Source organism: Chiloscyllium plagiosum, unplaced genomic scaffold (assembly GCF_037043375.1).
Source record: "Chiloscyllium plagiosum isolate Xiang-an unplaced genomic scaffold, Cpla_swu_hap1 HiC_scaffold_4, whole genome shotgun sequence".
In the NCBI taxonomy this organism is placed as follows: domain Eukaryota; kingdom Metazoa; phylum Chordata; class Chondrichthyes; order Orectolobiformes; family Hemiscylliidae; genus Chiloscyllium; species Chiloscyllium plagiosum.
In genome coordinates, this window is record NW_028270142.1 from 130,897,539 (window position 1) to 130,914,531 (window position 16,993).

Genomic DNA, 16,993 nt, shown 5'->3' on the forward strand with positions numbered 1-16,993 from the left:
ACCATCTTAAAGTCTTATTTAATTTGCTTGCAATTAAATGATAGATGACACTAATTAAGGGTGGTAATGACATTATATTAAAAATATCTTATGCTACTTCACCTTCCCAAGAAAAAGGAGCTGACTGAGGCGCTGTTATATGAAGGAAGTGTCACTTTGCGTCTTTTGGTGAGCGTTTTATAAAGCAAAGTTCACCATATCACATTGCATTGGGAATTAAAAGTGTTTGTGTAAAATAAAAATCAGCCCATATCTCAGATTTCACACAGCTGCAGAAGCTACTTAAGAGATGATGTACCTCCCGCATGCTTACATTGTGGTCCATTGTGTGATTTGAGCTTTAAAAGGCAACATTAAAATAATGTCAGCTTTATAAAGGGCTGTTTCATGGGCACATTTAGCATCTGAAACACCAGTTTGCAATTACCCCCTTCATTTTGGCTAATGTACAGCAGATCATATTGAATCCAGACCGATCTGACCCAACTAATTTAGATTTATTTCAAAACAATGTGCATTTGACACAGTTCAAGCGTTTGGAGAGTTAGATCCATCTGTGCTCATAGCAGAGAATATAACTGTCTGAAGTTTTGCTCCCAAGTTAGGAGCACACAGCCAGGAAATATACCAGTTCCAGAAACCCAACCTATAAGAAAGTAGACGGGAATTTTGGAATTTTATTCTGGGGGCCAGGCAGAAAGCCTGCCTTGGTGGTCCGAGACTTTATCAAAGTTTATTTTAAAGTAACAGTAAAAAAAATGAAACAACCCTCCAGCCTACACCCTCCACATAATCAGTTCATAATCGCTTGCCAACCCTGTGCCAATGCATTTCCCCCAATCTGCCCTTACACCTTACCATGCCAAATCACACAATTTACATCATGGGGAGACCTCAGGACCAATGCTGAAATAATATAAGATAACTCTCTTAAAGAATTCTTTATTCAGAAGAAAAACAAATTTCCTTTAACTTCATGAAAACAAAACTAACGTTGTAATTCTTTGTCCCATTTCAAAGAGTCTATAACCACTGGGAGCTGTCAATCAAAGCATGAAATAGCAGGCATTCCTTTGTCTTAATAGAAGACTATGAGTCCAGTCACAAAGTATTAATCCAGTAATGAGAGCTCAGACTTACTGTCAACAAATGGTGGAATAGCAAGCAATGATTCTTTTAGCAATGCAACAGTTTTTTTTTAATATTTGGAACGTAAGTCTTTTAAATGTTTGGGTGGGTATTGTGGTCTAGTGGTTAGCACTTCTGCCTCACAGGGACCTGGGTTTGATTCCACCCTTAGTGACTAGTTTGCATGTTCTCCCAGTGTCTGTGTGGGTTTCCTCCGGATACTCTAGTTTGACTCCACAGTCCAAAGATGTGCAAGTTAGGTGGATTGGCCTTGGGAGGTTCAGAGTTATAGGATGGGTGGGGTGCTCATCAGAGGGTCAGTGTAGACTTGATGGGCCAAATGGCCTGTTCCCCCACTGTAGGGATTCTATGAACTGTTACCTTAAGGTTTTGAGATTTTCTCTCCCCAGACACTGACAAGTTTGTGAGTGTTTCCAGTTATTTTGGGTCTGGTTGCAAGATAGATTTTAACCAATACACTCATGATTTGTAATCTGAAGGACAGGTAAGAGGCCATCCTGATAAAATAACCCATTCCCCTCTGAATCTTTCACCCATGCATTATATTGGAATTTATTATATTTATCAGACAAAAGTTAACCACTTTGTAATATGACTCCTTAAGTATTCATCCAACAATTGGTTCTGACTAAAAACCTCAATTTTTACAGGAGACTTCAAATTTCTGCTGGCTGTGTATAAAACCCGACAGTAATTTAGTGTTCAGAGCAACTTAAAACAGCAATTTAGAAATATCTTATGCTTGGCTTAGGAAATGTACAGGGAAGAATTATTATTATTCTACATGGAATGTTGGATGGTAGGAATTAATGGGAAGGTATTTTATTTCTTTAGAGTTTGATCTCTGGCCAGAGCTAAGATTGCACTGAGTATTCAAGTCAAAAAAAGTCTGGGGATAATTTAACCCAGCATGCAGCAGAGGCAAGTCGGTGAGATATGAGAGTAGGAGTGAGGGTGAATGAGGAGGAGATGGGGAATGAGGGGAGAGAGAATGATGGAAAATAATTTTTAATTCCTGTCTGGCCACTAGGAAAGTGCCAGAGGACTGGAGGATGGCAAATGTTCCACTTTTCAAATCGGGAGGTAACAATGAACCATGAAATTATAGACTGGAAGGGAAAGTATTGGAGAAAATTCTGAAGGGGCGAATTAATACCAACTTGGAAAGGCCCGGTTTAATTAGAGATAGACAGCATGACTTTGTCAGAGGGAGGTCATGCTTATCAAATTTGATAGAATTTGTTAAAAGTGTGATCAAGTGTTGTGGATGAGGGAAATTCAGTTTATATGGATTTTAGCAAAGCTTTTGACATGGGAGATAAATTGAGAAGATTAAGGCATATGGAATTGAGGGAAACTTAGTGAGATGGATCAGAAATTGGCTTAGTAATAGGACACAAGGGGTAGAAGGCTATTTGAGTGACAGGAGGCCAGTGTCCACTGGTGTTCCACAAGGGTCACAATTGTTTGTTGTTTGTTTGTTTGTTATGTATGTAAATGATATAGATAGAAAGTGTGAGAGGAATGTGAAGCAATTTTGCAGACGACACCAAGATCATAGGATCATAGAGATGGACAGCATGGAAATAGAACCTTCGGTCCAATTTGTCCATACCGACCAGATATCCCAACCCAATCTAGTCCCATTTGCCAGAACTTGGCCCATATCCCTCTAAACCCTTCCAATTCATATACCCATCCAGGTGCCTTTTAAATGCTGTAATTGTACCAGCCTCCACTACTTCCTCTGGCAGCTCATTCCAAGCTAGCACCACCTTCTGCGTGAAAAGGTTGCCCCTTAGGTCCCTTTTATGTCTTTCCCCTCTCACCCTAAACCTATGCCCTCTAGTTCTGGATTCCCCCACCCCAGGGAAAAGACCTTGTCTATTTATCTTATCCATGCCCCTCATGATTTTGTAAACCTCTATGAGGTCACCCCTCAGCCTCTGACACTTCAGGCAAAATAGCCCCAGCCTGTTCAGTCTCTCCATACAGCTCAAATCCTCCAACTCTGGCAACATCCTTGTAAATCTTTTCTGAACCCTTTCAAGTTTCACAACATCCTTCCGAAAGGAAGGAGACCAGAATTGCACGCAATATTCCAAAAGTGGCCTAACCAATGTCCTGTGCAGCTGCAACATGACCTCCCAACACCTGTACTTAATACTCTGACCAATAAAGGAAAGCATACCAAACACCTTCACTATCCTATCTACCTGCGACTCTACTTTCAACAAACTATGCACCTGCATTCCAAGGTCTCTTTGTTCAGCAACACGCCCTAGGACCTTACTATTAAGTGTATAAGTCCTACTTTGATTTGCTTTTCCAAAATGCAGCACCACACATTTATCTAAATTAAACTCCATCTGCCACTCCTCAGCCCTTTGACCCATCTGTTCAAGATCCCGTTGTACTCTGAGGTAACCTTCTTCGCTGTCCTGTCATTCGTAAATACTCCCTAATCTTATTTCTTCTTCCAAAGTGCATCATCTAAGACATATCAAGGTCAAATACCATCTGCTACTGATCTGCCCATCTGACTGACCCATCTATAACTTCCTGTGACCTAAAACCATTGACTTCCCTATTAACCAATTGACCATTGATACAGAACTGGCTTGAAGGTAGAAGAAAGAGGGTGGTGGTGGAGGGTTGTTTTCAGACTGGAGGCCTGTGACCAGTGGAGTGCCACAAGGATCGGTGCTGGGTCCATGATGTTTGTCATTCATAGAAATGATTTACATGTGAAACATAGGTATAGTTAATGAATTTGCAGATGACACAAAGTTGGAGGTGCAGTGACAGCGAAGAAGGTTACCTTAGAGTACAACGGTAGCTTAGATCCCTGAAGTTGGCAAAGCACCTGAACAGGATAATGATGAAGGTATATGGGACAGTTGCTTTGTCAGTTATAGCATATAGAGTATAAGGAGGTAATATTGGAGTTGTTGGTTAGGCCACAGCTGGATTAAGTGTAGTTCTGGTCCCCTCACTACAGGAAGGATGTGATAGAACTGGAGGGAGTACAGAAAAGGTTCACCAGGATATTGCCTGGGGGAGAAATTGTGCTGTAAGGAGAGACTAAATAGAGTTGGGTTGTTTTCTTTAGAACAGCAAAGACTGAGGGGGGATGTGATTGAGGTGAATAAGATTATGAGAGGTACAGACAGGATGGATAGAGAGCAACTGTTCCTCTTGGCTGAGGGGTCAATCATGAGAGTTTTAAAGTAAGGGGCAAGAGGTTCACAGGGTACTTGGGAACAAAACAGTTTCACTCAGTGGATGGTGGGTATCAGAAATGCACATCCCGGAAAGGTAGTGGAAGCTAAAGACCTTTCAACCATTAAAAAATATTTGGAGGAGCACTTCAAATATCATAACTTTCAGGGATATGGGACAAGTGCAGGAAATTGGGATTAGCACACTTTTAATGGTAGATATGGCGCAGACTCAACAGGCTGAAGGGCCTTTTCTGTGCCGTATGAATCTATAATGGGGAGAAGGATGAGTTGGAGGAGGAGGACATAGAGATTATCTTAGTGGAGAGGGGAGAACTCCAGGAGGTCACACTGGCAGGGCTGGAATATTGATTTAATAGTGACATGGTTGTGTTGAGAAAGCCCTTCCCTCCTTCAGATCACAGGGAGATTTGAATTTAGTTCTTCCTTCCTCAAGAACAATTATGATGATTTTATCTCGGGAACGTCATGTCTGACAAACTTGAATAAATTTTTCAGAGGTGGGTGGCTGCATGGAAGAGGGCAATGTTTTTGACGTTGTCTACTTGAACTTCAGGGTGGCTTTTGATAAGGTCCTACATGGGAGCCTGAAAGCAAAAACTAAGAGTCCAAGGGATCCAAGGATAAGGTTGAGGAATGTTTTTCCAATTAGAAATCTGTGTCCAGTGAAAAACCACAAGGGTCAGTGTTTGGGATTTAAATACATGAGTTAGACGTGAATGGAAGAGGAATGATTGGTAGTTTCACGGATGATACTACAGTTGGTGCAGTGATAAATAATGAGGACGATAGCCTTGAACTACAAGAGAATTAGATTCCCTACAGTATGGAAACAGGATATTTGGCCCAACAAGTCCACACCAACCCTCCAGAGAGCAACTCACCCAGACCCATTCCCCATACTATATTTCCCTCTGACTAATGCACCTAACACTATGGGCAATTTAGCATGGCCAATTCACCTGACATGCACATTTTGGATTGTGGGAGGTATCCACAGCACCTGGAGGAAGCCCACACAGATGTGGGGAGAATGTGCAAACTCCACACAGACTGAGGTCCAAGGTGGGAATCAAACCCAGGTCCCTGGCACTATGAGGCAGCAGTGCTAACCACTGAGCCACCATGCCACCCCAGGATATTGATAGGCTGGTCAGATAGGCTAATTGGTGGTAAATGGAATTTAATCCCGATAAATGTGCAATAGCAGGACAACAAGGCAAGGGAAGACACGATGAACGCGAGGACCATGGGAAGCACCAGGGATCCGAGGAACTTTGGTGCGCATGTACACCAAACTGAACATGGTCAGTCACCAGGACCAATACATTCTATGCTGTGAATCTTGCATAAGGCAGTCAAGATGTTTCAGAGCGACATTGGCCGGAATCACAACCCTGGTTAATCCATCAAGAGAATTTGAGAACTACAGTGAAAGGAAGAATGAGCAAGGTCACAGAATGGTCTGTAGGGAAGGTGGGAATTAAACATCTGTGTCATTAACTCAGACCCAGAGAAAGTGCTAAACTGAGGTTACTTTTAGAGTTTGGGGAGCAAAAATCAGTCAGTTATTTTTTTTTAGATTAGATTACTTACAGTGTGGAAACAGGCCCTTCGGCCCAACAAGTCCACACCAACCCGCCGAAGCGCACCCACCCAGACCCATTCCCCTACATTTACCCCTGCACCTAACACTACAGGCAATTTAGCATGGCCAATTCACCTAACCTGCACATTTTTGGAGTGTGGGAGGAAACCGGAGCACCCGGAGGAAACCCACGCAGACACGGGGAGAATGTGCAAACTCCACACAGTCAGTCGCCTGAGGCGGGAATTGAACCCGGGTCTCTGGCGCTGTGAGGCAGCAGTGCTAACCACTGTGCCACTGTGCCGCCCACAAACTACAGTGAAACTATAGTATATGTACAACTATGACGCCGAAACCTTTCCTCATGCCCGATAGGTCCATTCCAATTTCCACTTTAGAAATGAAGCTTATCAATAGTTAACTTGGGTTTTAAATACCAGGCCAGAGCCACCAACAGGCCAGAGTGTGAAGCCCCATAAGGATTTGCAATTTTTAGAGTGCGGTATCTGCATTTCAACATAATGTTACATGGCACATTTGATTTAGAAATTGGCTTTTATAGCACCGTGTTAGCTACTGCATGTCACTCTTGACATCATACAATGAATTTTCCTTTCAAGCCGGATATTAGACTTTCAATGCAGTTGGAATTGAAATGTCAAAACCTATTCTTTATCTCACTTCACGTTCTCTCAAATGTTGCTCCTCAAAAGCTGAACATTTACTGCTTGAAATTTCCTCTTTTTAAACAGGTTGTGCTGATATAAGGAAAGGAGAGAGGGATGAAGAGATTATTTAAACCGATGTGTTAGAAATGAATTAATATCAGCAGCAATATGACCGTTATTCTAAAACGTTTTGCATTTCAGTTTCAGTTGGTTTTCCTGCATCATTGGATGAAAAACATTTTACTTTTTTTCTGGAAAATTGGCATGTTTTGAAATCCTCAATCCCGAAACTGTGGGATTTAAGAGGAGTGTACTTATGTAATATGTTTTAATTAAGATTACCCATGATTCTGATTAGTCAATTAAGATCCTCCCTTTTCTTTTTGTTCAATTCTTTAGCTAAGGATGTGGCACTTCTTAACAAAAAAATGTTTAAACCTCCAAATTTTCTGATCTTTCAGTCCATGCTGTATTTTAAACTCTGATATTGATATCCTAGCTTATCAGTCATCAGCTTCCTCTAGGTCTGATTAGCATTAAAACAAAATACTGCAGGTGCTGTAAATCTGAAACAAACTCAAAGAACAGTGGAGAAACTCAACAGGTCTGGCAGTACCTGTGGAGGGAGAAAAGCAGAGCTAACGTTTTGGGTCTTGTATGAATCTTCTTTAGAGCTCTTCAGATGAAGAGTCATACTGGATTTGAAATGGTAACTCTGTTTCTCTGCTGGACTTGCTGAGTTTCTGCAGGGTTCTTGATGTTTGTTCCTGTTTTGTGTTGGTCACCCTGAGCATTGAGTGATCTATTGCTGTAGCAAGAACTATGGCTGTAGCTGATGGTTATGTCTTTGCTATCTTGCACTCTGACTTCACACTAAACACAAAGAACTTGTTAACTTGTTAAGCCTGTATTTCAGATTTATTTGCTTTATTGTATTTTGTTTTGTTTCTTCTTCCTTAAGTCATTCTGTCTGTTGTATTCACCTTCCAAGCTCCAGATAACAAAGTAGATCTGAAATAATGTGAATGGTACTGGAGAGCCAACCCACTGGAAGGCACCCTCACTAAGGAACTCCAAAGCATTCCCTCAGCCTTTCCCATACAGCTCTCAATTTAGCATTTAATTATACTGAGTCACCTCTGTTGCTCAATGCTTACATGGTAGAAATGTGAGATGCATTGCCAAGAAGAAACTTTATTTGTAATTCAACCAATATAGCCCATAGATAAGAGTATTGTTTTCTCAGAGTATCTTTCAACAAATTTACTTTGACGCCAAATATTTCCTTGATGTGTTCTTTTAAGTGTTTCACACAAAATATACATCATTTCCGTGAAATGCATTGGGATGCCTTTTCATTCATTCACAGTTATCGCTGGTGATGTCAGCATTTAATGCCCATTCCTAATTGCCCTTGAGCAGGTGGTGGTGACCTGCCTTCTTGTGGTGTAAGGGCATCCTAATTGAGAGAGATGCAGGATTCTGACCTGGCAACAGCAGAGGAATGGTGATATAGCTGCAAGTCAGAATGGTGCATGGCTTGGTGAGCAGTGTGCAGGTGATGGTGTTCCCATGCGCTTGCTATGCTTTTTCCTCTGGATGATAGAAATCACAGGTTTGGAAGGTGCTTACGAAGAAGTGTTTCCGAGTTGTTCCAGTGGATCGTGTAGTGACGAAAAGAGAGAATAAGTGTCACCTTTTATAACAAACAACCAAATCATTTGGATATTTTCAGATTTCATGTACTTGCCCTGTACCAATATTTGGACTTTGTTTTCCTTCTTACTCTCACTGCAGTTTAGTCTCATGGAGAGCCATGCATTTCCTTTCCTAAATAGGTCACCTTCTGTGGTTGAACGTAGACGACATTAGTACACAACATTTGCACACCTGTGTCTTCTAGCAAAGACTGTTTTAAAGCTGCTCTGTGCTAATTATAGAGCCCTTCAGTCACTGTGTGCTGTTCAGGAAAATGATGCTTCACACTTACCAAGGTTACCTGAAACAAATCCTCTGTCCAGGATACTTCTCCACCTGTCACCTTTCAGGGTACAGAGCAGGTGAGTATTCTGGCTCGCTTATTTCATGAGACTATTTCATGGAAGTCCTCTGTGCTTCAGCCCTCGTTAAAAAAAAGGCATGAAGTTATTGGACACTAGGAACAATTGGTCACATGGACTACTGAAACACAATTCTGTGCAAAACCCTCAGAAAGGAGTGGATCAACTGATTGGTTAAATGTTTCCAACACATTGCGCTGATGTTGCTTTAAGTTTTGGCTTGATTGCAATAAGAGCGATTGAATGAGCAGTTATCATTGAACAAGAGAAGTTTTGATATCCAGTTCCTTGAATGTGAAATGTAATCCTCATTCCCGGTGTCAGAACAATTTTTCATCAATCTTTCATTTATTTGACTAATCAATGGGTATTGTTACCATTACAGGCCCAATGTTAACTTGAGACAAGTTGAGGGTTTTGAATGGTTTTGTAACTGTGCAATGTGGTCCTATTTCAGGAATAATGGCTGATATTAACTAAGATTCCCTTAGCAAATGCTCCTTTCAATATTTCAGTGATAATCCAGTGACATGAAAGAGAACGTGCAAGTTAACAGGTTGATAAGATTTCTGATTGTTTTCCCTCCATTGCAATGTCTTAATCTTGCCTTTTATTCTTTCTGTTTCCGGGTTGTAAGGAGTTACCTCGGTCCTCAGTAGCACCACCACTAGAATCCTGCTTCTCACGCCCTGCCAGGCCAGCTAATCAACGTCCACCATCACGATGGGCTTCACGCTCCCCCTCCGCCTCCCGGTCTTCGTCCTCTGGGGATTTAGCTTGTGCCGGGCAACCCAGAAGCAGTGACGCACATGCAACAGAACCACTCCAACACACTGAGCCACACTGTGACACTGAGCACAAGACCGCATGAGCCATTGGCTCAGCAGCAAAACGCCATCAAAATTAATCATCACGGCAACCCTGCAAAGTGACCGAACCTGGTCAGCAGTTGAAGTTCTAAAGGATTTAACAGGTCAAGAACGGAGGAATAAATGTTGTGTATCAAATCTATAAAACAATGGAAATGTCTATATTGCAAACTGAAACCAGCCAGCACCTATTGGCTCTAAAGGTAGAGATTTCTTTGCCTGCAGGGCAATGATTTTAGGGATCTCTGTTACTTTAGCCATCATGGTGAGTAGTCAGAGTTGTATGAAATGTATGCAGTGAAGATTCAGCAGGATTTCTCCCTCCACCCTCCTATTCTTTCTCGATTTGGAATATTCAGTCAAGATTTATTTCTTCACTGCTGTTTACTAGAAGAGGCCAAGTTAAAATTTTAATCCAGGTGATATGTATCCTAATTGGTTTTCCTGACAGCTGGTGGTTATAGCACTGTGCTCTTTACGGAAGTGAGGAATGCAGGTTTAACACTTAGAGGGCTGCTTGCTAGTCAGATCTGCAATGTTTTGGCCTGTACTTTAGGACCAGATGGCTAGCTACAGGAAGGGTGGGAGAGTGGGGAGAGATGGTGACCCACATGGTCAGCTCCATCCAAAGTTACACCTTCTGTCAGCTGACCACTGAGCGGCCACGCGTAAAACGGTGGCTGTGGAGGTGTCTACAGCTTGAAGGTCATGTCAAGTAGGGGAATTCTTTTCCATCGAAAAATTCCAACAAACACAAAAAAAGGGTCAGAAGCATTATCCACAATAAAATTTGTAACTATGTCAACTGAGTCTTGTAATTCATTGCTTACATTAGTGTCCATACAGCGTGTTACCATACAGCGTTGCACACCCCAGTATGACGGTTATAGTGTCCAGGTATTTACCTGTTAAAATGTACACTCTATATAACAGGAAGAAGAGAAAGGAATCAGAATCCTGAGAGGTTGAAGGGTTTGGAGCGGTCTCTCAGTAATTTGGACTGGCTTCTTTTACATTGCACTGTATTGTTTTTCATGTAAAATAGTCCTAATATTATTCTTTTATAAAGCATTAATTTTATTCTACATTTGATGCCAGTGAGACTTTGTAAAGTGCTTTATATTGATTGGAGCATTAGTTATATTATTGCAGAGAGTCCACAGTGCACTCGACAAAAACGAGTTGCATGGTACATATTTAGAGACAAGAGAAAGAAGCTATATCAAATAGTTTTAATTTTCTTTTGCTAGAGCAAAAGGCAGAAAAAGAGGAGAGATACGGACAGTCTTAATAAATTAGATGTATGATGGTACAATACTTGATTTGCATGCCATTGGGTCCATAGCACTTTAGTGCATGTATATAGCTACTGTGCCCCGACATCACTCATAAATATGAGGAACAAAAAGACAATGAAATTGTGAGGTTAAACATGTACTGTATTTTAATTATTGGTGTTTCTTGCATTAAATAGGGAGAAAGCATTTTTAACTAAATTATTGTAACAGTTCAACTGTCTGTGTACAGTATTGATAATTTTTGGAAAATATTGAAATATTGTTCAGACTGAATATTGTCATGGATGTCTTTAGGGTTCACTGTAAGAGATAATGTACCCGTAAAATAAAATGTCCGAATTTCCAACATCTGATGTTGTCTTTCAAGTTCATTTGAAGTGACATGTGAACGGATTTGTTTGTTTAATGTTCAGACCCATCACTATGAGGGTGGGTATGATTAAGATTGCTAGCAGCCATATTAGAATCAATCACATTGGAACAACGACACATTAGCACGGTCAACTGTTAGGAGGTGGTCTGCATTTAGAAGGTTAACCTATGTTACCTCCCAGCTTTTCTGTTCCATTTCAAGACAAAGGAATCAGGGAGGGAATTTAAGGAATTAATTTTATTCATTCATGGGATGTGGGCTTCATTGGCTAATCCAATATTTATTGCCCAATCCTAATTGCCCAGAGGACAGTTAAGAGTCAACCACTTTGCTATGGATTTGGAGTCTCATGTAGGCCAGTCCAGGTAAACGAGGCAGATTTCTTTCCCTAAAGGGCGAACCAGATGTATTTTTTTAAACAATTGATAGTGATCACCATTAGGTCAGCTTTTTATTAAATTCAGATTTCACCTTCTGCACATGTCCCAGAACATTAGTTCTGCATTATAATTCCTGTGACATCAGCACTGGGCCACCAGCTCCCTTCAGCTGAAAGAACAATTCTAACCGTAAACCGGAGCATAAAATGCTCAGTAGCCACAGTTACAGAAAACAAACAATTTTAGGCTGTGGTTAAGGGTAAAGAAGATTAAAGTGGGCAAGAGTGCAAGGAATTTTGAAATGAATTATGAGCAAATGGAAACTCGATGTATATCAGTGTGAATTGGAATGATCAAGTTGGACTTAGGGAGCAGCATCATGTTGGGGCTTGTGGAGTACTGAATGAGTTGGAATTTGGGTCAACATTTAGAAGTCAGAGAAGCATGTGTTGAGGTAATCTGGTCTGGAAGTAACAGTAACATTGATTCAAGGGAATATAAAATGATTCAGCACAAAATGAAGCCATTCGGCCCACTATGCCTGTGTCATCTCTTTGGTAGAGATCAACTAGGAGACAGTGAGGACTGCAGATGCTGGAGATCAGAGTTGAGAGTGTGTTGGAAAAGCATAGCAGGTCAGGCAGCATCCGAGGAGCAGGAAAATTGACTTTTCGGGCCAGAGCCCTCCTTCATTCCTGAAACGTCGATTTTCCTGTACCTTGACTGCTGCCTGACCTGCAGTGCTTTTTCAACAACACATTCTCAACTCTTTGGTAGAAATATCTAACTAGTCCCAATTTCTCCACTCTTTCACTGTGCCTCTGCAATAATTTCTCTTCAAATATGTTTGTAAGTCCCTTTTGAAAGTTAATGTTTGCTCCTGTTTGTGCAATCCTTTCAGACAGTGTATTCTATATCATCATTATTTGCTGTGATGGGACAGGAAGTGAGAGAAAACTACCAGAGCTGTTCTGACAAAGGGTCACTGGACTCAAAATGGTAACATTATGGTTTTCTCTCTGCAGATGCGGCCAGACCTGCTGAGTTTCTCTCGTACTTTCTATTTTTGTTCCCCAGAATATTAACCTGGGGTTCTAAATTACTGGTCTAAAAACATTGCCCTTCCACCATCGTATTCACCCCGTTGCCTAGGTGGTGAAACTATACTGCACCCCTAAACATTAACTGCTGCTATCGTGTGATATGTGAGTCTTAGCTGTAGAGGTGGAATTATAAATTTGGATCAAACAAGACAACAAGATTGCCAAGGGGAACAATTGTAGAGAGATGGAATAATTGGCAATTTTGCAATATTTTGGTATGGCAGAGAATATGACAACAGTTTCTTCCCAATTTGGACAGTCTGGTAGCCTACAAGCATCAATGGAGCTGAGGAAAGAACTGGAATTCTATATTGACCTTTCTAACCTTTGATTGAGCTCATATGTTTTTACCACAGATGCATAACATCTGTAAGAAATGAATCTGTATGTTCACCAGCGACCCTCTCAGGAGTTTTGCAGCAGTAATCACAAAACACTGGAGAAATCCCTCAGTGCAGGTTGCGTATTTATGCCAGAACAATGATATACTCATTACATCTATCATCGTGACATGCACAGTCTCTCATGAATGTTAAATGTCTTCCTTACAGAAAGCCAGATTATACCAGTTCTGTAGCCAGCATCTCACAGCAGGTTACATCCTGTCTTTGACGTATTTAACCCTTTCCTGTCATTTCTGATTTCTGCACTCCTTGGTATATCTCATCCCTCTTAGAAAAAATAAGTTAACAATTTCTAATAGCATTCAGTGCTTTTCCATTGTGTTCCCAGCTTAAGAATGCTACATGTCCTTCTCACGGTCACCAGCTGTGACTGAAGCCATTCAGTGCTGACAAGGTAGAGCTGGGTATTGTCAGTAGAGGGAAAATGAATCTATGGCCGTGGAGGATTAAAGAAGGACTAGCAGTGGCCAAGGAAGAAAGATGAATGTACAGGATTAAAAGGAGAAATCTTTGCTGGAAAGACCTCACTATTTTGTGACTAGAACTAACTGGGACTGATACCGTGGAGACAAGTCATAAAAGTAATGGTGAAGGTGGTTAGCATACTCAATTCTGTTTTAAATTTGCAGACAAGAAATAACTAACTGTACTTTGTTGTTGATTCTTCTATCATGTTCAGTGTCACAGTGACACAGGGGAAGGTCATTTCACATGCTGTGTCTCCCTGCTGGATCCCTGAAAGTTCTTCCTACCAAGATGAATCACTTCACACATCTCTGCTTTAAGTTTCATCTGTTACTTCACCATCCTGTCTATATCTTCTTCACATTTTAACACTGTCTTTCTTACAGTTTGCACTGCTTTCATGTCTTGTGTCATCTGAGGTTGAAAATTGTACCCAGTGCATCGAAGTCCAAGTCATAAATGTACAACAAGATAAGCAGTGCCCTTGATACCATGAAAATATCTTGAGTCCATAAGGCAACCGTTCACCACTACTCCATGTGTCTTGTCACATAATCACTGGCAATTCACAAAAACACCTTTTACAAGTCCTCACACACTGTCAACCATATTATCCTGATAAGCTCTATCTGCTAACTCATCAGTAAACTCAAATCAAGTTAATTAAACATGATTCATCCTTAATAAAGTCATTCTGGCTTTTCTCAATTAATCTACACTTGTCCAAGTGACTGTTAGTTTTATTGCAGATTATCATTTCAGAAAGCTTCCCTTCCCTCAAAGTTGACTTGACCATCTTACTGTTGCTGGCTTTATCCTCATATTCTTTATTGAACATTTATGTAACATTTGCCTTTTTATGTCACCACCTACTAAGACAATTGGAATATTACGTTCCATACCTTTCACTCTCTTTCATAGAATCCCTACTGTGTGGAAACAGGCAATTCGGCCCAACAAGTCCACACCGTCCCTCTGAAAAGTATCCCACCCAGACCTATTCCTCTACCTTATTACCTAGCCTATGTATCCCTGAAGACTATGGGCAATTTAGCATGGCCAATTCAACTAACCTACACATCTTTGGACTGTGGGAGGAAATCGGTGCATCTGGAGGAAACCCTCGCAGACTCAGGGAGAATGTGCAAACTCCACACAGACAATTGCCTCAGGGTCGAATTGAGCCCAGGTCCCTAGCACTGTGAGGCAGCTGTGCTAACCACTGAACCACCATGCCACCCCGTTCCTTTGGCATCCACAGATATGTATCTTATCAGTCCTAGAGATGAAGCAGCTTAGCAAGATCTCATCCAACTCCTCTTTCAATATTGTGTTGGCAGCATCTTCCTTGGTAAAGACAGATCAAAGTTAGTATCCCAGATCTTCCCTCTGTTTACACACAGAAATACAACCTTTTGTCCTTAATTGACCCCTCCCTTCCTCTTAAAAGCCTCCTACTATTTATATCTCTTGTAGAAGTACTGCCTAAGGGTGACACGGTGGCTCAGTGGTTAACACTGTTGCCTCACAGTGGCAGGGAGCCAGGTTCGATTCCAGCCTTGGGGGACTGTGTGTATGGAGTTTGCACATTCGCTCTGTGTCTGTGCGGGTTTTCTCCAGGTACTCTGGATTCCTCCCACAGTCCAAAGATGTGCAGGTTAAATGAATTGACCATGTTAAACTGTCCATAGTATCCAGGGATGTGCAGTCTAGGTAGGTTAGCCATGGTAAAAACCCCATGGGGGGGGGGGGGGGGGTGATTCTGTGTGGGATGCTCTCAGAGGATCAGTGCAGACTCAATAGGCCAAGTAGCCCCTTTCTCCAAAGTAGGGATTCTAAAACTTTTATGGTAGCTGGCAGTCTGTAATCATACCATCTCTCTGAGTATTGCTAAGAAATGAGACATACTGTTGAAGCTCTCTCTCTCTCTTGCACTGGGAAGTCTTGAAATGTTTATGAAACTGTCGAATATCCATTCAAACATCACTTGAAAAATGTTAGTGCTCATAAAATGGTCAAAATTCATCTATTCAAAAACCATACCAAATAAGCAATCCTCTCAGCAGCTCATAAAACAGACAGCCAAACAATGCTTACAGTATTCCTGATGGCGATGTAAACTGCTCCAGTAATGATGAATGCATGAACATTATTTGGACCTCAGCCAAGCATCCATCATAGGATCTGATCTCACAGTTTGTTTAATTAAGGGTATAGAGCTGAACACTATAAATCTTTGAACCCTCCTGAATAGATTATCGTTTATCAGATTGTTTCAGAGGCTAACCAAATGGTTGTCAGCCACATTTTGAGCTAGATAGCCATCTGTTCAACCTGTTTTTAAAAATGTCACATATTCAAATCTAGAACCTATACTGGCACAATGTTTACACGGAAACCCTACTATGAACACTTGGCTGAGCTCCAACCAATCTACCACCCCTTTCATGGATTCAACTCTGCAGGAGGTGATTACAGAGCTGCCAAAGGCATATTGGGATTTGACTGAGTGAAAATGTTATGTCCTGTTAGAAGGATTATGTTTCTGTGAAATAGTTTTGAAAGCTTGTTTGTTTAATTTGATAGTACTATCAATACTTGAGCCATGTTTTCTGGAGGACTTGGAATAAGTGTTTGTTTTTCTGACAGTTTTATGAGCATTTCAAAGACTTCCCAGTGTTATAACACACCTCATGAATTCTCTCCATGATGGATAATCAGAGTGCTTCAGTGGTTCAACTGATGTCTTGATTTTAAATCACTTTAAATTACAGATTACAGATTAGATTACAGTGTGGAAACAGGCCCTTCGGCCCAATAAGTCCACACCGACCCGCCGAAGCGAAACCCACCCATACCCCTACATTTACCCCTTACCTAACACTACGGGCAATTTAGTATGGCCAATTCACCTAACCTGCACATCTTTGGACTGTGGGAGGAAACCGGAGCACCCGGAGGAAACCCACGCAGACACGGGGAGAACGTGCAAACTCCACACAGTCAGTCGCCTGAGTCGGGAATTGAACCCGGGTCTCTGGTGCTGCGAGGCAGCAGTGCTAACCACTGTGCCACCGTGCCGCCCACTAATCATTGGACAGAATCCAAACGCCATATTCATGTCTCATATTCAATGTTGAGTTCATAGGGAATAGAAATGAGTAATCCAGGGTCCCAGGTAATGCTTCTGGAACCAAGGTTTGAATCACACCACGGCATGGTGATTTTTAAAATGTATTCATGAAATGTGGGCATCGTGGGCAAGGTCAGCATTTATTGCCCACCCCTAATTGCCCAGAGGACAGTTAAGAGTCAACCACATTGCTATGGATCAGGAATCACGTATAGGCCAGACCAGGTAAGGACAGTAGTTTCCTTCCTAAAAGACATTAGT

At 41.4% G+C, this 16,993-nt stretch overlaps 1 protein-coding gene across 3 annotated transcripts in view; it reads left to right on the top strand.

Moving 5' to 3' along the window:
* mtcl1 (microtubule crosslinking factor 1) overlaps nucleotides 1–11,222 on the top strand; it is a 211,681-nt gene extending 200,459 nt beyond the window's left edge. For 2 of the 3 annotated variants that reach the window (XM_043687777.2, XM_043687776.2), the window contains exon 14: nucleotides 9,345–11,222. In XM_043687777.2, coding sequence (XP_043543712.2) covers nucleotides 9,345–9,578 — 234 coding nt within the window. In that variant the 3' untranslated portion in view covers nucleotides 9,579–11,222. The remainder of the gene's footprint in view (nucleotides 1–9,344) is intronic. The other variant, XM_043687778.2, reaches the window with a different exon arrangement.
* The last annotated feature ends 5,771 nt before the right edge of the window (nucleotides 11,223–16,993 follow it).